The 24,091-nt window shown below is 41.4% G+C and overlaps 1 protein-coding gene across 1 annotated transcript in view; it reads left to right on the top strand.

Annotated features, from left to right (window-relative positions):
- Positions 1-1,742: 1,742 nt before the first annotated feature.
- The window catches only part of Igbp1 (immunoglobulin binding protein 1), a 38,433-nt gene continuing 16,084 nt past the window's right edge, over positions 1,743-24,091 (top strand). The window contains exons 1-5 of the mRNA XM_042694860.1: positions 1,743-1,964; positions 2,265-2,558; positions 11,493-11,691; positions 15,128-15,207; positions 18,677-18,789. Coding sequence (XP_042550794.1) covers positions 1,774-1,964; positions 2,265-2,558; positions 11,493-11,691; positions 15,128-15,207; positions 18,677-18,789 — 877 coding nt within the window. The 5' untranslated portion in view covers positions 1,743-1,773. The remainder of the gene's footprint in view (positions 1,965-2,264; positions 2,559-11,492; positions 11,692-15,127; positions 15,208-18,676; positions 18,790-24,091) is intronic.

Genomic DNA, 24,091 nt, shown 5'->3' with positions numbered 1-24,091 from the left:
AACAAGTGAAATTAGTTTGAAGAATGTATGTTATTCAATATATAAAAATTATACTACAGGAGCTTACAAGGGGCCTTGGTGAAGTTAGTTCAAGGCCCTTTATGACTGACTTCTTTTGTTCTCCCAAGTTGGGGAGGGAAAGCAGGAGCTAGCTTTGAAAAGGCTGTTTGTTTACAATCAGTATCCAGATCCCTTGCCTTTTGCTTAAAAGGAAAGGAAACCAGCAGGCGGAATTACAATACCCAGCACCTCCCTGGGTCTTTCTGCTCTTTCTCTCTCTCCACTTATGCATTAAGCATGCAGGCAGCTGTTGAACAAGTATTATCAACAAAGCAATCTTCTAGCCCTTTGATTCAGGCTATTCATATCTTCTGCCCTGAAATAAAATGACTTTCGCAATTAAAAAAATAAAATAAAATAAAAATTATACTACAGGAAATCAACTTAAGTATTGAGGTATTTTGACATTTTTGTAATATCATCAACATCTGGTGTGTCTTTTATATTTGTAACATATCTCAATATAAATAGACATATTCAAGTGCTTATTAAGTAGTGAAGTTCTGCATAATTGGGTTACTTTCCAAACTTTTTTTTCTATTCGTATAATACTGAGTGCCTAAAAATTAGTCAGAGGGGTGCAAAGATGAACCCAATTGGATCTGATAGTGGGGATAGATTGCACTAGGTGCTATGATGGGGATGCACAGAAGCCTTGACTTGGCTGGCTGAGGGGTACAGGGTGGAGGGGGAGTCACAGAAGGTTCCACAGAGGAAGTAACATTTGCCATGGGAACGTGGTGGCACGAAAGGTTGCTGGCTGTGGGGAGGTCAGAGTTGTGGGTTAGAAAGTTCTGGGGATGGGCTGGGAAGGTGGCTCAGTGGTAGAGCGCTTGCATTGCATGCATGAGGCCCTGGGTTCAATTCCTCAGCACCACATAAGCAAAAAGAAAAAAAGCCAGAAGTGGCACTGTGGCTCAAGTGGTAGAGCGCTAGCCTTGAGCTGAAGAGCTGAGGGACAGTGCCCAGGCCCAGAGTTCAGACCCCGCGACCCCCCCCCCCCCCCCAAGAAAGGAAGGAAGGAAGGAAGCAAGGAAGCAAGGAAGGAAGGAAAGGAAAGGAAGAAAGGAAGGAAAGAAAGTTCTGGGGATTTGGGAAAGGGGATCTTCAGGGTGCCAGTCCAAATGGCATAGTCTTGTGTGGAGTGGGAGAGAGTGACGTGAAAGGGAAGAATGGTAAGGGCAAGGATTGGTGGGAAAGAACGTGGGATTCCAGGAGGTGAGCGACTAAAGGTGGAGGTGGGCACCATTGCCACTTTGTTAGTGTGCTTAGTGGACTGGCAGACCCAGAGAGCGGCGCAGCAGCTGGAGCCCTTGGCTACTCTGAGTCCTCTATTTGGGGGGGATGACTAGCGAGGTAGGTAAGGCGCACATCTGACCGGCCCATAAAGCCAAAGCGCCCTCCCTCGGGCCCTGGATTCAGAGTCGCCACACCTGCAACTCAGAGGATAAAGCAGCTAGCTATCTAGGTTTGTGCTGTGTTTGTTTTTGACAGACGTCTACGCCCTTTCTCCCGCCTTCAGGGAAAATGAGTCTATGGAAACGGTTGCCAGGGTCAGCCTACTGCAGTTCCCAGAAGTCTGACTGCTTGGTAATGCGCGACCGCTAACCAATGAAGCACGACTTCCGGTTGTCGTTCAGGCTCGCGAGAATCACCTTTAATAAGATTGCCTTTAACTCCGGAAATGGATCTGCCTGGTTCCTCCTTTTCAGTATGGCGGCGTCTAGCGATGAGTTAATGCTGCCGCGGCTCCCGGAGCTGTTCGAAACTAGCCAGCGACTTCTGGATGAAGTAGAAGTAGCTACTGAACCCAGCGGCTCCCGGGCAATCCAGGATAAGGTGCTTAAGGGACTGGACCTACTTCACAAGGCTGCCGAAATGTTATCGCAGCTCGATTTGTTCAGGTACGGAGAGGAGAAGGTAAAAACCACTAAGAACGAAGGTGATAAACTATTCCTAAGAGTGGAGCCATTGCGCCCGAGTGGAAAGCATTTTTAAGATCCGTTGGTTCCTACTTTTCACTACGATCTTGTGTCCATCTCCCTTGGCTCCCTAGTATGCATTTTGGGTGGGAACGCCCAGCCACTTCCATTGAAAATGGTCGCTCTTGCCTTTTCACCTTTTCCCAGCCCTTTATTTCTGAAGCAACCACAACAGTTTGAGTACTCAGCTAGGTTTCATAGGCTCCTTTCTGCTCTTTTCAGCCGAAATGAAGATTTGGAAGAGATTGCCTCTGCCGACCTGAAGTATTTGCTGGTGCCAGCGTTTCAAGGAGCCCTCACCATGAAACAGGTCAACCCCAGCAAGCGCCTAGATCATTTGCAGCAGGCTCGAGAACACTTTATAAACTACTTAACTCAGTGCCATTGCTATCATGTGGCAGAGTTTCAGCTGCCCCAAACCAAGAGCAACTCAGCTGAGAATCACAGTGCTAGTTCCTCCATGGCCTATCCTAACCTCGTTGCTATGGCATCTCAAAGACAGGCTAAAATAGAGAGGTGGGTCTGTGGCTTTAATCTAAGGGCTGCAGTGCTATGGGGGTGGGTGCATGTCTTAGTATGTGTGTGGGGACATAATGGTGTGCATCACTCTTAGTTCTTACTTAGGTAGATCCTTGTGAAAGAAACCTTGCCCGAGTTTTTCAAAAACCTCTTGCCATTGTTGAGACATATATACCTAACCTTCAGGCTTACTACCTTCAGGTGGCCAACAGCAGCAATATAATTTAACAAAGTATCTCTTGATATTTTTCCTTGTCACAGTATAACAGCATTCATATGTAGTAAATATCTCTGAGGGCACAAGCTCTCAGCTGTTTGTCCATTAATCTTCTGTTTATTAAGCTGCTCTATTCAAAGAGTAGTTAAACATCCCAAACTGATCATAGGCCTGGCACACCTTCATCATAGGACCTTGAAAAAACTGCTTACTCTTGGGGCTTGCCTGTTTATGTGCATGTGTGTGTGTTCTTGTTGTTGTTGTTTTGTTTTGTTTTTGGTGCCGGTCCTAGGGCTGGAACTCGGCCTAGGCACTGTCCCTGAGCTTTTGTTGCTCAAAGCTAACACTCCTAACACTTGAGCCATAGCTCCACTTCCAAAATTTTTGGGTACCTTATTGGGCAAGAATCTCATAAAATTTCCTGCCCAGGCTGACCTCAAACCTCAGATCTCAGGCTCCTGAGTAGCTAGGATTATAGGCATGAGCCACTGGTGCCTGGCTTAGGGTTTTTTGTTGTTGTCTTTTTTAAAACTCCACTCAGTGTTCAGGAGCTGCTAGGTACTAAAGATATAATCTGACTGGGTGCTTGGATAAGCATGGCTAGCTACTTGCCATGAAAGAAAATGAGCATAGAAACTATCTCTGTAAAGTGATATCACAGAGAATGCACAAGGTAAATGAGAAGACAGGAAGAGAACCTCACCAAGGGGAGAAACAGAAAGCTCCCTAGAAAAGGCAGTTCCTGTGCTGAGTTGTTTAATGATGAGTAGAAGTAATATCCAGAAGAACTAGGGAGGAGATTTAGATAGTGTTAGTAAAGCCATACAGGCATTAAAAAAAGATTGCTCTGATAGGAATGTGTGGAAAGGGAACCAACCCATAAGTGATTAAGTGATGCTGAAGGATGTGAGAAAGGTAAAGGAGCAGCCTTGTTGCTATTAATTTGAGAAGGTGGTTGAATCCCAGTTCCATCATTTAATTACTCTGTGGCAACTTAATTTTCCCACCTGTAAAACAGATAATAATAGGTCCTTCCAGGACTGGGATTGTAGCTTAGTGGTAGAGTGCCTGCCTAGCATGCATGAAGCCCTGGGTTTGATTCCTCAGTACCACAGAAAAGGCCAGAAGTGGTGCTGTGGCTGAAGTGGTAGAGCACTTGCTTTCAGCACAGAGAGGCTCAATGATAGTGCCCAGGCCCTGGCTTCAATCCCCAGGACTGGCAATAATAATAATAATAATATTAGGTCCTTCCACATATTTTCAGGATTAAAAGATAAAGAATCATAAAGTCTTAGCACAGTACCAACATAGAATCAGCTATAGTTTATATATTTGTGGCTAAGAGTGTGGGACCTGAGTTTCAGTCCCAACTTTACTTATAGGCCACTGGAGGGGAGGGGAAGAAACTCACCAAAAGTGAGGTTAGTTTTTTTTAAAAAAACCTATCTGAGCCTCCTGTTTTCTCCTGTGTGAAATCAACAATATAGCACCTATTTCATAGCATTGAAAAACATATATGAGATAAAACACATAAAGCAGCACAATATCTAGCACATAGTATTTTATAAACATTAGCTCTTACAATTCTAGCTGTAGACAATGCTAAAGAGGTGTACTCTAATATTCTGACTGAGATCCACTGCAGAATTTTGTTTCTCTTGGAAAAGTACCATGGCTATATTTGCATTTTAACTTGACATTAGAGTAATGGCAAAGGAATGGATGACGGTTGTGAGAGGTGGGACAGAAGGAAGCAGCAAGAAAGATATCTGTTTCTGATTTAGGTATTTGCAGACTTCATGGAAATGGTGAGGAAGAACAGATCAGGAATTGGGAAGGATATGAATTCAGTATTGAGTTTTAAAAGGTACCTAGATGGGGGTTGGAGGCATGGCTTAGGTGGTACAGTGCCAGCCAATGATTGAAAGCATCAGATACCGAGTTTGAGTCCCAATCTCAGAAAAACAAACATATAAAAGGTACAGCCAAGTAGAGGTCTCTGGTAACATTACAGAGCTGAAAATTGGTTGATATATTTGGCAAATATATCTTGAGCCCTACCTGTGTGCCAAGGACTGTTCTAGATGTTAGAAAACTAATCAGACACAATAAATTTGTAAATAACATAAGTTCAAGTGGTAGGAACTATGAAAAATAATAAAGTGTGGTTAGGGAACAATGAGTGATTTTTAAGAATATGGGATAGACAGATACAAAGCGGAATTCAGTTCTTTTAGAATAGGATTGGGGGCAGCTCAGTACTATATCACAGGTAATTGAAACGGTGAATGTTGTATCAAAAAATTATGCCAAATAAAAGTGCAAATGCCATAGAGATACAGTGTTGCGGAAAATAAGGGCATGGTCACAGACAATAAGGGAGTAGTCACATCTGGTTAGAGGAATAAGGAAAAGGCTTCAGAATATGATGGCATGAAAGGTGGGTCTTAAAAATTGATAAAAATAGAAGTTACAGATTTCTTGAATATAAAAGTCATAAATTTTCATTGTAGAAAGTTTGCCAAACAAGAATATTTTAAAAACCAAAGTATGCTTTTTCCTAACACTCCTAGATGTCTTAGATAACTTTCTGATGTATTTTCTTTCAAGTATATAGTTATTTTAGCCAATAAATTTGGACTAATATCCTAAATATAGCTTTTTTTAACCTAACATTGTGAGCATTTCCCATGTCTCTTAAAACCATGGTATATAATGATTGTGTATATTCCATCCTATAGTTATACCATAATTATTTAATCTGTTATCAGATATTTAGATTGACTTTTTATTTTGGTAATACTAAGAAATGTCTTGAACAGACTTCTTCAACTGCTTCATTCAATATCTCCTTGGAATATATTTCTAGAAGTACCAGTGATAGGGTCAAAGGATCTTAAAGGCTCTGGATATATGGTAACAGTGTTGCTTCCCATAATAAGTTTCAGAGTAAGTCCCATCACACTAACCCTGAATGTTAAGGCTTAAAAATCCTACTGGAAGCAGCGCACCAGTGGCTCACACCCATAATCCTAGCTATTCAGGAGGCTGAGATCTGAGGATCTAGAAAAAAATCCAACTGGGGGGCGGGCAGGGGAACTATCTCATTGTATTGTCTTGCATTTCTTTGGCTTTATCTTTATTTTTCCTGTACCAGAGTTTGAACTCAGGTTGTGGAGCTAAGCCTTGCACTTGTTCAGCTTTCTTGCTCTGCAAGTATAGAATGCCAAAAGAGAACAAAGTCAGAAAGACTAGTTTATAGTATCCAACTAGGGATGAAATAGTAAAAATGAAGATACAGCAATCAGAACTACTTTTGAAAGAAGTGTTTATATAATTAGAAAACACATTATTTGGGCCTGGGGATATAGCTCAGTGGTAAAGCACTTTGCTAGCATGAATGAGGTCCTGAGTTCAATCTACAGCAACACAAAGCAAAGGAACTTAAATTACTTAGATCCTTATTTGCTTTCTTTAATTCCCTTTGCTCATGTCTTTAGATACTGAGACTATCCTAAATAAAATACCAAATGGTACATTACCCCACTCATGTTCCTTCATATGTAATCTCTAGTTACCCTCTTTGAGAAAGGAATGTGAGTGTATCTGATTAACAGTACCACCATTCTTTTGGTAGAAATTTTTTATTTCTTTTTTGGTCGGTTGTGGGGCTTGAACTCTGGGCTTGGGCACTGTCCCTGCGCTCTTCAGCTCAAGGTGAGCACTCTACCACTTGAGCCACAGCGCCACTTGCAGCCACCATTCTTTTGATAGAAGTGAAGAAGTAGAAGCTGGGTAAGTACTGACTCTAATTTTGGATTTACTGAGTTTGAATTTAGGTCCTAAAGTGACATGGAATAGACATTCCCACAAAACATTAAAATGTGTTACTAAAACTTAGGAGAGTTCTTTGTAGCTGATGCAAAAATATTAGGAACTCCACCTTTGGTAAGTATGAATGAGTTTTTCAAGAACACAAAGAAAAAAAGCTAAGGATTAAAAGTAAGGAGCAAGTTAAGAGAAAAAGAAAAGGAGGAAAGACCAATCAGATAAAAGACTCAACAAAGGATTTTCAGTAGGCTGGAGAGGAAAGAGTATGTTATATCCTCTTTGAATTCTCTCCCTGCCTATTCCTCTGCTACTATAGTTCATATTACTTAGCACAACACTTAGACTTGAAACTCCTCAAAGTCAGGAGACCATAACTGAAGGTATTTAGTGTCCTTATTGTACCTCTTGGTACCCCTCCTTGTAATTGAATCATATTGAGAACATGGTATTTGGAGACTCACATAGAGTTGTAATCAGAAATACGGAAGCAATGTAGTATAGTACAATTTTTTTTGGAATCATGAGACTCAGGTTGGCCAATTTTTATTGTATTTATTTATGTATATATTTATTTATTTTGGTGAGCACTGGAGTTTGAACTCAAGGCCTGGGTACTTTCCCATACCTTTTTTACTCAAGGCTGGCACTCTACCACTTGAGACACAGCTCCACTTTTCACTTTTTGATGGTTAATTGAAGATGAGTCTTTTGGACTTTGCTATACAAGCTAGCTTTGATCCTCATATCTCAGCCTCCTAAGTAGCTAGGATTTTAGGCATGAGATACTGGTAAGTGGCATAGCAATTTCTACTGCTTAATAGATGGAGCATCATCTAGCCTCTCTTAGCTTCAGTTTTCTCATCAGCTAACAATATTTACATTGCTGTTTACGAAGCATTTTTTTTTGTCAGTCGTGGGGCATAAACTCTGAGCCTGGGCGCTGTCCCTCAGCTCTTTAGGTCAAGGCTAGCACTCTACCACTTGAGCCACAGCGCCACTTCCGGCTTTTTCTGCTTATGTGATGCTGAGGAGTTTAACCCAGGGCCTCATGCATGTGAGGCAAGCACTCTACCACTGAGCCACCTTCCCAGCCCTTACAAAGCATTTTAATTTGTATTTTTTTCCATTTGATCCTCTAACAACTCAGGAAATAGCCCCCCATTATAAAGATAATGAAATTGGATCTTATAAATAGGTAATAAATAAGCAGTCAGGCTAGGACTTTAAACCCAGGTGTATAGTTACTCAGTTCTAATGTTCTCTGTATACCATAGAAAAGAAAAGAATTGTCATTTGAAAGGGTATAAAATGGGTTGAGAGAGTATATTTGTAAGATAGGGAAAGATAACAATCAAGTGAAAACTTAAAGCTGCTAAATAACAGTGTGATTGTTGGGAAAATAAAATGATGAGACAGCTCCTTAAAGATGAGATAAAGGGGGGCTGGGAAAGTGGCTCAGTGGTATAGCGCTTGCCTTGCATGCGTGAGGCCCTGGGTTTGATTCCCCAGCACCACATAAGCAAAAAGAAAAAAGCCGGAAGTGGCGCTGTGGCTCAAGTGGTAGAGTGCTAGCCTTGAGTTGAAGAGCTGAGGGACAGCGCCCAGGCCCAGAGTTCAGGCCCCACGACCGGACCCCCCCAAAAAAATTTTTAAAAAAAATGAGATAAAGGATGAAGGTGAAAGTACAGAGATTTTAAGATGAAGAGGGAAATCAAATGTCACCTACCAACTGGCCAACTGACAATCCTTATGTTGACATGGAGTCTCCACACAAATGACCAAAAAGTCAAATTACATAGATATTGATAGTTGACTCATTTGAAACAAAGTTGTAATTTCCAATTCTCTGTAGCTGCTTAGAAATCAAAGAGGGAAGCTAGGCACTGGTGGCTCAGGCCTGTAATCCTAGCTACTCAGGAGGGTGAGATCTAAGGATCACGGTTCAAAGCCAACCCAGGCAGGAAAGTCCATGAGACTCTTTTCTCCGGTGCCCAGGCTGAGTTCAAGCCCTATGACCAAAAAAAAGAAAAAAATAAAAAAGGGAAATGCTCAAAAAGGTTACCAGATATAAGATTCTAGGATATTAGGAGCTGTTTCCATGTTAAGTTCTGCCATGGGGAATTTAGAACAGTGACATCACTTAGGATCTTGGGGCCATAAGATTCTGCCACTGTGTCTAGGTAGTTATGGGAGCTCACACCTGATTTCACCAAGGCGTATTTTATATTTGTTGCTTACAGGGGTTCCTTATAAGTTCTCATTTGAATACAAGGTTCTTTTCCAAGACAACAGGGTATAAAAAACACTGGCCTGAATGAACAGGTATTGAGGAACCAAGAAGTCTAAAAGATGAAAAAGAGCAAAGTCGTAGAAGGGAGTAGAAGAGAAGGAATGGAGGAAACAGTATGTGGAAAAGTGCACAGGAACATGGAGGGAAGTGGAAGTATGGTTAAAGCATCAAGTGAAAAAGCAAAGCAAGAGTGTGAGGCCCTGAGTTCAAACCCCAGTACCAATACACACACACAAAATGGAGAAAAAAGCCAACACACACACACACACACACACACACACACACACACACACACACACACACACACACACACACACACACACACACACACACACACACACACACACACACACACACACACACTGGAGAAAGAAGCCACAGAAACTTCTTCAGAGGATCACTAAACTGATGTAGAATTTATACTGGATTGTATACATCCCATAGCCCTTGTGATTTCCTTTTGTTTTGGTACTCCAGGAAAGAAGGTAGTAGTAAAAGTGGGACAGGTTAAACATGCTCAAGTAATATACTTAGTAGTATTCATGAACTTGGAATTAACCTTTATATCATGTTACTCAGAAAACTACTTCTGATGATGGCATAACATAACAGAAAGTACCTATTTGATGAGTAAAAGAAGAGTCTAAAAGTTTTTCTTTAATGGTAGTATCTCCAGAGCAGTACTTCTGGATTCAGATACATAGGTCACAGACCTGTTTGATAATTTGATTAAAAAAAAATCTCTCCCCAGTGAAATTAAGGAACCAGGGAGGGAAAGGAGAGTGGGGGATGGGGAAGGGAGAGAAAAAAAAGCACAAAGAGTAAAGGAAAAAAACCGTACAGAATTCTGTATAAAATTTCCAGGAGTACAGGAATCACCCCCCTTGTCCTGAACTCCATGGACTTGAGATTTAAGACCTTATTGAGGTGAGCACCTGTAGAGGAGTTGCTGATCCTTGAGTCTTGATATGGGGTTCCAGACATTTTAACATGCTTGCTTTGGAAATCTTTTCATTTTTCCTTGACTCCTCTCTGGCTCAAGCCCTCACATTCAATACATTTGCAAAACCATCCTGTTGTATATTTTAAATACATCCACATCTTACCCCTCTATTACTACTTCTATCTTCCTACTTCAAGTTACTGTGTCTCACCTGGATTATGGCATATTCCCCTTGCTTGCTTTCCCTACTTTCCATTCTTCTCTTGCAGCTCTATTCCATGCAACATTCAGAGTGGCCCATATTTTTAGTTCTTGTCTTTTTATGTCACATATTTTGTTCAAAAGACTCCAGTGGCTTTCCCATCTCTCAGATTCCAGGGTGTTTAGTGTTTTGCGTCATAACCTACAGGATCCGCCCATAAGGCCCTGACTCACTCTCCACCTCATTACCTATCAGTCTTCTTCACTCCATTTCAAGCCACAATGGCCTTCTGGTTATTTCTCCAAAATGTTAGGCTAGACACTTCCTCCCTGGGGCTTTTTTATGTGTTTTCCCTCTGAGGCAACTCTTCTAAATGTCACTATGGCTTGCTTCATTATTTTCTTGAAGCTTTGCTCTGATGGCACCTCTTCACAGAGCTGTTTCCTGCTGAGATTGTATATACAAGTATTCCTACTTCCACACCATCATTCTGTACACTTGACCTTGCTTTAGAACACTTAGCAATCACACACACACAGACACACACACACACAAAATCTTTTTCCACTCATGGCTGGCCCTCTACCACTAGGGTGAAAGCTACATGAAAGCAAGGACTTGTTTTTATAAATTGTCTCCAGTAGTAAAAGAGCCTTCACATAATTGGTACTTCAGAGGTACTTGTTGGAATAATGATAGATGGCCTATTTAGAATGCATTTGGGGAAAAAAGGCAGTTTAGGTGGTTAGGATCCTTAAAATGAGACAAAGATGTGTTAGGGTGCTAGGAATGTTTATCCCAGAAGAAAAGATGATCATTATTCAGGAAGTCCTCCATCAGTGTCAGGCAAATGAATCCTAAGATTCTTTGAAAACATTTCATATGAAAGCCTTATGGGAAGTACTATGTGATAGTGAGTCCCCATTCTACTGAGGGTTGTTTTAATCAGGTCTTGATAGGATACTCTAATCTTGAAACATAGGGCAGGACTTACTGAGATCAGGTACATCTCCCTTTCTCTAGCTTCATAGTGATTTTTAGCCCCTGCTAGGCCCTTCCTTTCCTTGTCCCAGGAAACTACCTAGTGGCAAGATCTGGGTTATACAATGTTTCCTGCCAAGGTAGAAATCATTATACTCTCTACCTGGATATTTACAAAGATAGAAATCTTACTTTGAGTCAGCTACTTTGTAGCTACTCAGGAGGCTGAGATATTGATTGTGGTTTTTAAAGCCAACCCAGTCAGAAAAGTCCATGAGACTTTTATTTCCAATAAACTACCTCCAAAGGGCTGGAAGTGGAGCACTGGCTTAAGTGGTAAAGTGCTAGCCTTGTGCAAAAGAAGCTCAGGGACAGCCCAGGCCCAAGACCAGCATACACACACATACACACGTGGCTTTTTGCTCATTATTTTTTAAGCTCATGGGTAATGCTTTTCTGTGGAACAGATACAAGCAAAAGAAGGAGATGGAGCAGAGGTTGTCTGCACTGAAATCTGCTGTGGAAAGTGGACAAGCAGATGATGAGCGTGTTCGAGAGTATTACCTCCTTCACCTTAGGAGGTGGATTGGTATCAGCCTAGAGGAGATGGAGAGCATTGACCAGGAAATAAGGATCCTCAAAGAAAAAGACTCTTCTCCAAGAGAGGTAAGCCTGGCCACTTCCCACATAGTTTGGGAAACTGCTGTCAGATTTGAATATCTTTTAAAAATCTGTATGTCTCCATAAAGTCAATGTTGTTCTTACAATGAATGGAGAAAGGCTGATGGCTCACTAGGATAACTTTCTGTTTAGTTTATAACAAGTGTTCCCCAGGGCTTGCTTTAAAAAAAAGCTGTACTGTACCAGTACTGAGGTTTAAACTCAGCGCCTGAGTACTGTCCTTCATCTTTTTTGCTTAAAGCTAGCACCCTACCATTTGAAGCACACTTCTACTTTTGGCTTTTTGATGGTTAATTGGAAATAAGAATCTCACAGATTTTCCTACCCTGGTTTGGCTTTGGACCATGATCTTCATATCTCAGCCTCTTTAAGAAGCTGGAATTAGAGGTATGAGCCACCAGCACAGAGCTTTCTAACCTGTAACACATTTCTAATTACTTATAACTTTGTGACATGTTCTGGAACGCAGTGACTTCCCTGAAATTAACATTGATTTTTGCTCTAGGAAGTCACAGCTTCTGACAGGAGACAGGAGACCTTTAAAATCTACTATAATACAGGGGAAGAAGAGTAGGATGGGACTAGGTAAGAAAAATAGAACTAGAGAAGAGAAAAAAGAGTAAAAATAGGAAAGTGAAACAAAAGGCTAGGGAATGTTTTTAGGTTGGGAGAGGAATTAGAACTTTGCCTTCCACAATGATGCAATCTTTACTTCTGTACATCACTCAAGGAAGAGACACCACAACAGGGTTTCATCTTTATGCATAGAATGCCGGAAAAGAAAGTTTGATGGAACAGCCTTGGCTGCTGTTGAAGATCACAGCATCATTTCTGAGCTACTGCAGAACAGTAGGCTCTGCTGCTACTTGCTCTTTGGTATTGACTCCAACATAAATTCATTGAAACTTATCAGCTGGTCACAAACATTATTTTAAATACCCAGAGGAACTTCTTTTCAATTTGATTCGTGCAAATTATCCCAGGAGCTCTTGTCTAAGGATAACATCAGCATCGTTCTTCGCATTATAGAATCAATGAATAAATAGTTTGGTATTGGAAGACCATAAAAAGAGCCCCTTAAACATATTTAGATGAGTAGGTTTCTACCATTGTGAGGCTGGACCCTTCTGGATTCTGCCCTGACCCCCCTTTGTTTGGTAGGAAGTTTTTAAAAAATGATCTCTCAACAAATACAGCCCTGGTACTCAGTAGACACTTGTGGCCGGGGATGGGATGGAACAACTGAAAGAGAGCCAAGGAAGGGATGACATTGTCCAAAAAAGAAATGTACCCATTACCTGACTTATATAACTGCAACACTTCTGTACATCACCTTTATAATAATTTTTTTAAAACTTTAAAAAATGATCTCACTATAGTAGTAAGATACACTCTGGAAATGATAGAGCTAGAAACCAAGTAAATTCTTTTTCTTTAAGCACTTTGTTTCAGTATGCCCCTAAAATGTTATGGTTCCTTGAAATATTTTCATAAGACTCTATACAAAACAATTAGCTTAGCCAGTCACTAGTGGCTTGCACCTGTAATCCTAGCTACTCAGTAGGCTAAGATCTGAAGATAATGGTTCAAAGCCAGCCCAGGCAGGAAGGTCTGTGAGACTTCTTCTCCAGTTAGCCACCAGAAAACTGGAAGTGGCACTGTGGCTCACAGTAGTAGATTGCTAGCTTTGAGCATGAGAAGCTCAGGGACAGTGCCCAGGCCCTAAATATGAGGTCCTTGACTGACTCAAGCAAACAAAACAAAAAAAATTATCTTGTTCTTCCCCTTTTATGTAGGAACAACCATTTCTTTTTTCCTTTAAAAAAATTTTTTTAGGTCAGTCATGGGCCTGAACTCTGGGACTGGGCGCTGTTCCTCAGCTCTTCAGCTCAAGGCTAGTGCTCTACCACTTGAGCCACATTGTGCGCCACTTCCAGCTTTTTTCTTTTTGCTTATGTGGTGCTGAAGAATCGAACCCAGGGCCTCAGGCATGCAAGGCAAGCGCTCTACCACTGAGCCACCTTCCCAGCCCAAGAATATTTTTTATTATTATAAAGGTGATGTACAGAGGGATTACATTCACATAAGTCAGGTAAAGAGTACATTTCTTTTTGGGCAATGTCACCCCTTTTTTCAGTCTTTCCCAGGTTTTCCTCTCATCCCTACCCAAAAGTTGTATTGTTCATTTTCAACATAGTGTCTAGTGAGTACCATTGTTGCAATTGAAAAACAACCATTTCTAACACCTTTCCTCCAGGACTTCTTGACAATAGCATAATTACATTGGAAAAGGTCCTAGAGGAATCTTAATAGTTTCACTTTACTGAAGGCAAGGCTGAAGAAAAGAGTTTCAGATTCAGTTCAGAAAATTGATGGGTTGTGGAAGTAGGCTTTAGAATCCTCTTCAAAGGGGCTATTTTATTTTAGTTTTTAAATTTTATTATAAAGTAATGTACAGAGAAGTTACACTTGCATAAGTAAGGTAGTGAGTAGATTACTTTTTGAACAGTGTTACTCCTCTCCCTCATTTTCTCCACTTCCCACCCCCTCCTCTCCCATCTCCCCTAAGTTGTAAAGTTCAGTGTCAACATGGTGTCTAGTGAGTATCACTGTTGCATTGGTTCATCCTTTGTCCCACCATTTCTGTGATTCCCTTACCCTTCCCCAAATCAGATAAACTTACATACAAGACAATGAAACAAATCAAAAAAGTATCAACAGGGAATAAACCAAAGAACCAAAAAAAAAAAACCCTGAAAACAGTACACTAAAAAAAACCCTCGTTTCGGGCTGGGAAGGTGGCTTAGTGGTAGAGCGCTTGCCTACCACTGAGGCCCTGGGTTCGATTCCTCAGCACCACAGAAGCAAAAAGAAAAAAAGCCAGAAGTGGTGCTGTGACTCAAGTGGTAGAGTGCTAGCCTTGAGCTGAAGAGCTGAGGGACAGCGCCCAGGCCCAGAGTTCAGGCCCCACGACCGGACCCAAAAAAAAAACAAAAAAAACCCTCATTTCCATTTCTTAGAATTCATTTCAATAAGCATTTTATATGGTCATATCAAGAAGGCTTCTGAGTCCAAATAAACCACAAAGAAAGCTGACCACCATAACAAAGGGGCTATTATAAAGCAAGTAATGGTTTTCTTGTGGGAGGGAGAAGCTGGGGGAAAGCAAAGGAAGGGTTGATATTGTCCAAAAAAAGAAATATTAAAAAATATTTTTCCTTGAGGTAAGAAGATTCCTAGGGGAACTTTCTTTTTAGCAAGGTACTCTAGACAGTTCAAGAGAATTGTATATTAAAGACTGGTACATAGAAAAGGAATAAAGTTTGAATCCCCAAAATTTTCTGGCACCAGAAGATGTCACATCTTGCATTTAGGGAGGGTAAAATGGCAAGTTTACCTCTGAATTTAATTTTCTTCTTAGGTGTCAACTTCTCACTCATCTCTTCAGGCAAAACCTCCAATGAAACCCTTCATCCTCACTCGGAACAAGGCCCAAGCCACGTACGTATACTAGGAATTATTAACTGGAAGGTAATTGCTTGCGCAGCCTCTGTTTGTATGGTTCTGTTACACTGTATGATGAACACACAGAATGGGCATTTTTTTTTCAGGTAAGGGGTAGGTTTATTCATCGTTCCGGCTGGCACCAAGCCATCTTGGTCCTCCACACAGTGGGGAAAGGCCTGGGAAAGAGAGCTGGGAGAGCTGGGAAAGAGAGAGAGCTGGGAAAGAGAGAGAGAAGAGCTAGAAAATAACAGAGAGAGAGAGAGCAGAGAGAGGAGAGAGCAGACAGAGCTAGAAAAGAGCAGAGAGCAGAATGGGCATTTTTAAAAGCCAGGGCTTCACCTATGAAGGCTGTTCTTTCATAAAAGGAATAGCAACTTTCCTGCTACTTTATCCATGTTTTTCCCAGATATTCCTTATACTTTGTTTTAAATTTTTATTTTTTGCCAATCCTGGGGCTTGAACTGAGGACCTGGGCACTGTCCCTGAGTTTCTTTTTGCTCAAGGCTAGCACTCTACCACTTGAGCCACAGTGAAACTTCCAGTTTTTTTTGTTTATGTGGTACTGAGGAATGGAACCCAGGGCTTCATGCGTGCCAGGTTAGCACTCTGCCACTAAACCACATTCCCAGCCCCAGATATTCCTTTTACATAGTTTGAAAAATATAAGGAAACAAGCCAGGTGCTGTTAGCTCACACCTGTAATCATAGCTTTACAGGAGGCTAAAATCTGAGGATCATGGTTCAAAGCCAGCCTGGGCAGAAAAATCCATAGGCTCTTATCTCCAATTAACCACCAAAAAGTCGGAGGTGGGGCTGTGTCTTAAGTGATAGAGGGCTAGCCTTAAGCAAAAAAGCTAAGCAACAGTGCCTAGGCCCTGAGTTCAAACCCCAGGACAGGCACATAGGAGCAAGCACGCGCACACCCACACACATACCCACACACACACTCACAAAAACAAAACAAAATAGAATCTGATGTAAAATTGTAGGCTTTACAATTTTTTCGATTTTTCCCACTCTTCCCACCTTTGTTGATAATTTAATTTTGAGTTCTTACAGCTATTTCATTGCGTTACAGATGTCCCCTCTGTAGTTTTGTTTTGGAGTTTGTTGTTGTTGGTCATGGGGCTTGAACTTTGGGCCCGGGCACTGTCCCTGAATGCTTCAGCTCACAGTGAGCACTCTACCACTTGAGCCACAGTGCCACTTCCGGTTTTCTGGCGTTTAATTGGAGATTGGAGTCCCACAGACTTTTTTGCCCAGGCTGGCTTTGAACCATGATCCTTAGATCTCAACCTCCTGAGTAGCTAGTATTACAGGCATGAGCACCAACACCCAGCTTTCTCTGTACTTTTTTTTTTGTGTGTGTGTGTGTCCGGTCGTGGAGCCTGAACTCTGGGCCTGGGCGCTGTCCCTCAGCTCTTCAGCTCAAGGCTAGCACTCTACCACTTGAGCCACAGCGCCACTTCCGGCTTTTTTTCTTTTTGCTTATGTGGTGCTGGGGAATCAAACCCAGGGCCTCATGCATGCAAGGCAAGCGCTCTACCACTGAGCAACCTTCCCAGCCCCTTTCTCTGTACTTTTAAGAAGCACCAACTATAAATTCCCATTTCACATGGCTTCATTGCTCCCTGGGGCACTGGTGTTAGGAACTGCTTATTGGATGATGACCCTAGGCAATTTGTCTTCTATTGAAAGCTCTTGACTAGGGCTGGGAAGGTGGCTCAGTGGTAGAGCGTTTGCCTTGCATGCCTGAGGCCCTGGGTTTGATTCCTCAGCACCACATAAGCAAAAAGAAAAAAGCCAGAAGTGGCGCTGTGGCTCAAGTGGTAGAGCGCTAGCCTTGAGCTGAAGAGCTGAGGGACAGTCCCCAGGCCCAGAGTCCAGGCCCCATGACTGGACCCAAAAAAAAAAAAAAACACAAAAAGAAAGCTCTTGACTATAATGCTCCTCCCTGTATATCCCTGTATATGTTTGGTTTTTGTTTGTTTGTTTGTTGTGTGTGTGTGTTGTCTGTTATGGGGCTTTAACTCTGGCTTGGGCGCTGTCCCTGCATTCTTCAGCTCAAGGCAAGCACTCTACCACTTGAGCCATGGGGCCACTTCCAGTTTTCTGGTGGTTTATTGGAAATAAGAGTCTTACAGACTTTCCTGCCTGGGTTGGCTTTGACCGTGATCCTTAGATCTCAGCCTCCTGAATAGCTAGGATTACAGGCGTGAGCCACCAGCACCCCGCCTGTATATGCTCTTTTATGCATCTTTTCCAGAGTTTGTATAACCTCATAGAAGATAGCTGGGTAGAGGATGAAACTAATACAGACATACCTCAGTATTAAAGTGTAGAGATTTATTTTGGGGCTGGTCCTGGGGTGAACTCAGGATCTGGATGGTGTCATTGAGCTTTCTTGCTCAATGCTAGCACTCTGCCACTTGAGGTACAGCTTCTTTCTGGCTTTTTGGTAATTAATAGGAGATCAAAGCCTCATGGACTTTCTTGCCTACTCTGGCTTCAAACCACAGCCCTCAGATCTCAGCCTTCTGAGTAGCTAGGATTACAGGCATGAGCAACTAGCACCAGGCTTCAAAGTGAAGTTTAAAAAAACAAAAAAAAAACCAACGTTATCTTTAGCTGGGCACCAGTGGCTCACACCTGTAATCCTAGCTACTCAGGAGGCTGAGATCTAAGGATCATGGTTCAAAGCTAGCCCAGACAGGAAAGTCTGTGAGACTCTTAGCTCCAATTAACCACTAGAAAACTGGAATTGGTGCTATGCCTCAAGTGGTAGAGTGCTCACCTTGAGCTTAAGAGTGCAGGGACAGCGCCCAGGCCCAGAGTTCAAGCCCCATGACCAACAAAAAAAAATGTCATCTTTAAGTAATGGTAAGGTGAAGAGGCTTTTTTTTTGCCGGTCCTGGGGCCTGAACTCAGGGCTTGGGCACTGTCTCTGAGCTTCTTTTGCTCAAGCCTAGCACTTGAGCCACGTGTCACTTCTGCTTTTTTCTGAGTGGTTTAATAGAGATAAGAGTCATGGATTTTCCTATCCAGGCTGATTTTGAACCAAGATCTTCAGATCTCAGCCTCCTGCGTAGCTAGGATTACAGGCCTGAGCTACCAGCACCCAGCTTGAAGAGGCTGTTTTGTTTGTTTTGTTTGGATCATGAGGTTTGAACTCAGGGCCTGGGCTCTGTCTCTGAGCTTTTTCACTCAAGGCTTGCACTCTACCACTTTGGCCCACAACACCACTTCTAGTTTTCTGGTGGTTAATTGGAGATAAGGGTCTGGTGGATTTTGCTACCCAGGCTGCCTTCAAACTACAATCCTCAGATCTAACTCCCCCTCCCCCGCCTGCAGTATAACTAGGTTTACAAACATGAGCCACTGGTGTGCCACTGGTACCCACTTGAAGACACTTTTCTAATGGTGCTATTTTCATTTTCTAAATGCAGTGTGATTTTTTTTTCAGAGTATTTGGATCTGGTTATCCAAGCCTGGCAACTATGACTGTGAGTGACTGGTATGAGCAACATCAGAAATTCAAAGCATTACCAGATCAAGGAATTGCCAGGCCAACATCAGGTATGAAGGGGTGGGAGGAAAATATACTAATGGTTCCTTATTTTCTCACAGATTCTTACCAGATATTGTTGCTCTTAAGGAGTAGAAGTCATCGTTACACACAAGCATGGTAGGTTCTTTCTCTCTGGTAGTATAGAAATAAACCTAGGACCAGCAAGCACAGTTATAGTGAAGTAGCAAAGAGTTTATTTAAGAAAGAGGATAAAAAGCCCACTCAGAAGAATGAGCAGCAGGACCCAGAGACTGGTTGTCTGCTTATTGTCAATGACTGGCTGTTTTGTATTGTTCCTACCCCCTTTTACTCCTCCTTTAGACAGTTCAGATTGTGATAGGTTTGTTTGAAACAGGCAAGACTCTTTTCTGAGTGGTAGCCATGGGAAGATGGCTTTCAAGAGGGCTGCCTGAGTTACAGCAAGACTTTCCCATGGGTAGTGGCCCCAGTTGGTGGAGGGGCGAGCTGGCCTGAACTGATTAACTGTTGTTTTCCTTTGATCTGAGCAAAGATTCAGAATCATAGAAAGATTCTAGATTTAAAAATTCTAGGCAGAGGGACTGGGAAGGTAGCTCAGTGGTAGAGCGTTTGCCTTGCATGCATGAGGCCCTGGGTTTGATTCCTCAGCACCACATAAGCAGGAAAAAAAAAAGCCAAAAGTGGCGCTGTGGCTCAAGTGGTAGCCTTGAGCTGAAGAGCTGAGGGATAGTGCCCAGGCCCAGAGTTCAGGCCCACGACCAGACCCAAAAAAAAAAATTCTAGGCAGAGCTGGGTGCTGGTGGCTCATGCCTATAATCCTAGCTACTCAGGAGGCTGAGATCTGAGGATCACAGTTCAAAGCCAGCCTGGGCAGAAAAGTCCATGACTCTTATTTCCAATAAACCACTAGAAAACTGGAAGTGGTGCTGTGGCTCAAGTGTTAAAGTGCTCACCTTGAGCTGAAGAGCTGAGGGAGAGCGCCCAGGTCCAGAATTCAAGCCCCATGAATGACCAAAAAAAAAATCTAGGCAGTATTTTTTAATAGCAAATGATCCCAGGGGATGTACCTACATTTTATGTATTTGTTTATTCATTTTTTTTTATTTTGTGTATACGCGACTGTGTATATACATGTACATACCTGTTCTGGGGCTTGAACTGAGGGCCTAAGCATCTACCTGGGCTTTTTTGCTCAAGACTAGCACTATACTACTTAAGCTACAGCTCCATTTCTGGCTTTTTGGTGATTAATTGGAGCTAACAGTCTCATAGAACTTCCTGCCAAGGCTGGTTGAGTACAGTCTTCAGATCTCAACTGCTTGATTAGCTGTGATTACAGGCATGAGCCATTGGTGCTCAGCTGCATAGTGTAACAGCTACAAACTTAAAGTATTTCTAAAAAATACTGCCCAAAGCACTAGGAAACCAAAACAGGCATAAAATGGATGGCAAGCCATAATTCAAAGGAAAAAATGGTACTTAGAATTCTTTTTTTGCAGGGGGAGGTGGGAGGATTGGTCATGGGGCTTGAACTCTGGGCCTGGGTGCTATCCCTGAGCTCTTCAGCTCAAGGCTAGTGCTCTACCACTTTGAACCACAGTGCCACTGCTGGTCTTTTGGTGGTTAATTGAAGATAACAATCACTGAGCTATACAATTTAAGGGGATTAATTTTATATATGTGAAATAAATCTCAAAATTGTAAGAAAATCATCAAGATTATTTTAAGGGTAAAAGAGAACAAAAAATGTTTAAGATACCCTTCCAAAATATCTGAAATGTAGTATTATTTATAGTTTTTTCCCCCCAGAACTGAGGACCAAATTCAGGGCCTTGTATTTGCCAGGCAAGTGTTCTTGCACTGAGCTAAATCCCCAACACCATACTTTAACTGAAAGTCTTTTAAATTACATCTGTCCTCTTCCATGCTAAAAGCTCTAATTTTTGGACTGGGAATATGGCTTAGTGTAGAGTGCTTGCCTAGCATGCATGAAGCCCTGGGTTTGAATCCTCAGTACCACATAAACAGAAAAAGCCAGAAGTAGTGCTGTGGCTCAAGTGGTAGAGTTCTAGCCTTGAGCAAAAGTAGCTCAAGACAATGCTCAGGACCTGAGTTCAAGCTCCAGGACTGGCATAAAAAGCTCTAACTTTCAAAGATAGAGAGTAGAATTAGACTATCTGACATATACACATTTACATGATCTTATTTCAGAGTTTTGGAGTAATTACACTAACACTGCCACCAATATAATGACCGAGAATAGTCAACTGTTTTGCATATGCTTTCCCCATTTCTTTTATTTTCACAAAGTTGTACTATATCTACATTTTCTGAGGATATAGGCATTTGAGCTCTCATTTTGTCCAGATTTTACAAATAAGTATTTCAGGTAATCATCATAGCATTCTCCATCTCTGTCTCTCACCACTATGCTCGGGAAGGGATTGTGGGAACAATCTTCCCTGAGTTCCTTCAAGTGCATAAATATATGCATATATTATACTTAAAAGTCCATTTCCGTCCTATAAATGTCCTTGGTTCATGTTTTCTCCTTTGAATATCTTAAATATTTGCTACTCTCTTTTATCTTGGCATGAAGTCTAGGTATTGAAAGTTTGAAGGCAATCTAAGTTTGTTTATAAGAAATCACCTATGTTTGCTAGGATGTCCATGCCCTTAGTCATTCTGGGTGGACATTCTCAGGTATATAGTACATTTTTTTTGGTTTCCATTTCCTAGCGTTCATTTTGATAAATATTTTATATTATTAGAAGCACATTGCATCTTTGTGTTCCTCCCCTAAGAGTATCCTCCTATAGTATGCTTTTACATAATGAGTCTTTTGTACTTTTTAATTCTAGGAAAGTTTGTGTTGTATTAGTCATTAGCATCTTTGTTTTTTTGGTTTTTATTTATTTGTTTATTTTTGCCAGTCTTGGGGTTTGGACTCAATGCCTAAGCACTATCCCTAAGCTGCTTTTGCTCAAGGCTAGAACTCTACCACTTTAGCCACAGTATCACTTTTGGCTTTTTCTGTTTATGTGGTACTGGGTTATCAAACCCAGGGCTTCATAGATACTAGGCAAGCACTAAACAACATTCCCAGCCCTTATTTTTATTTTTGAATAGGATCAATTAGTTGTACCAGGGAATTTTATTTTAACATGTCTATTCATGAGGGCAATGTTAACTCTTTGCGTGTTATCTTTTTTTAATCTAGTCCCAGGACCTCTTGTTCTTGTTTAGCTTTTTTACTGAAGGCTCCTACTTTACCATTTAGCCACACCTCCACCTATAGCTTTTTGTTCGTTAGAGATAAGAATCTCTCCATTTTGCCTGATTTGGCTTCAAAATTTGGTCCTCAAATCTCAGCCTCCTAAGTAATTAGGATTACAGGTATGAGCTACCAGCACTTAGTTACAATGTTGTCTTGATCATGATGCCTCCTCTGTCATTCTCCTTCCACTCATTCTCCTTCCACTCCTATAATATTTTAAGTGAGTTGAAATTTATTTGACAAAAGGCATAATCACAGAAAAACCATAAAAGCAGGAATAGTAAAACACAGAAATTTGGTGATGACTTTGGCAAAAACAGTCCTTCCAGAAAAGACGGCTAAGTAAGATAGAAGGAGATAAGAATTGATAGACACAGAAAATGTCTTCTTAAGAGGAAAAAAACAATTGATAAACTAAATAAAAAAAAGCTAAGCAAGATTTGATTACAGTGACATATATTACAAAGGGTAAAAGACCTGGTATGTGGATAATGAAGAAGTATAGTATAGTTTACATGCCTTTGATCCCTGAGACAGGAAGATCATGAGTTTGAGTCCAGTCTGGGCTATGTAGAAAGACCCTGTTTTAAAAAAACAAAACTATGCACTGGTGGCTCATACTTTTAATCCTAGCTTCTCAGGAGGCTGAGATCTGAAAATTGTGGTTAGAAGCTAGCCCAGACAGGAAAGTCTGTGAGACTCATATCTCCAGTTAACTACCAAAAAGCTAAAGTTAGAGCTGTAGTTCAAGTGGTAGAGTGCTAGCTTTGAGGGAGAAAAAAGCCCAGGGAGAGTACCCAGGCCCTGAGTCAAACCCAAGGACCTGCAAAAAAAAAAGTAAATGTACACACCTTTACCATAGTCATTGGAAAGACTTAAGAAAAATCACTAGCCTAGTAACAATGAGTCTATCTTGTAACCTAGATTCTGGTATTCCCCCTTAAAAGAAATCAGAATATCTTAGTTCATTCAAAGTCTGGGATAGGAAATGTATGCGCTGAACATAGAGTATCTTTTTTTTTTTTTGCCAGTCCTGGGGCTTGAACTCAGGACCTGGGCACTGTCCCTGAGCTTCTTCTGCTCAAGGCTAGCACTCTACAACTTGAGTCACAGTACCACTACCAGCTTTTCCTGTTTATATATTACTGAGGAATCAAACTCAGGGCTTCATGCATACTCGGCAAGCATTCTACCACTAAATCATATCTCCAGCCTACTTAGAGTATCTTGTCATAAAAGATAGGTAAGAAGCTTTGACTAAGCTCAGATCAAAAGGAGTCAGTAGAGAATTTGATGTTTCCACTGGCCAACTTGGCTTGAAAACAGATAATTGGCCTGAGTGCAGTAGTTTATACCTATAATCTAAGCTACTCAGGAGGCAGAGATGGGAAGGTTTCCAATTTGATGCCAACCCTTGCCGAAAAAAGATAACAAGGCCCCATCTCAACAACAAAAAAGCTGAGCATGATGGTTTGCACCAGCTTCAAGAGAAGTATAAGTAGAAATACTGTAGTCTCGGACAACCCTGGGCAAAAATACAAGACCCTATCTCAAATATAAACAAAGCAAAAGAGGCTAAGGATATGTTCAAGTTGTAGAGCATCTGCCTAGCAAATATGAAACCCTGAGTTCAAACCCCCATACCATCAAACAAAGCAAAGAATAATTGGGAGTTAGTTCAGTGTTAGATGCTTGCTTAGCATGTATGAAGCTCTGGGTTTGTCCCTGAGTACCAAAGGAAAAAAACAGAAAATAGGAGTTGTATGTATAGGTCAGAGGTAGAGATACTTGGCTTAGCATGCATGAAGCCCTGGATTAAGTTCCTAGCACCACATACACACAATATGATTGACAGTAGCAGTGAGTTAATTCTAACACCCAAATCTTGATTTCTAAAAGTTTGAATTTTTCTTATTTTTTTAGTAGACACAAGATTATAAATATTTCAGGGGAAGCACCTTTCTCCACAAACATCATCTCTTTGTGTTGAATTCACTTAAAATAAATATTTAATCTTTTTTTTTTTTAGATTAGGTCTCACTATATAAGGCATG

This window comes from Dipodomys spectabilis, unplaced genomic scaffold (genome assembly GCF_019054845.1).
Source record: "Dipodomys spectabilis isolate Male_0828 unplaced genomic scaffold, ASM1905484v1 ptg000176l, whole genome shotgun sequence".
NCBI lineage: Eukaryota > Metazoa > Chordata > Mammalia > Rodentia > Heteromyidae > Dipodomys > Dipodomys spectabilis.
This window is presented reverse-complemented; position numbering and strand designations above follow the sequence as displayed.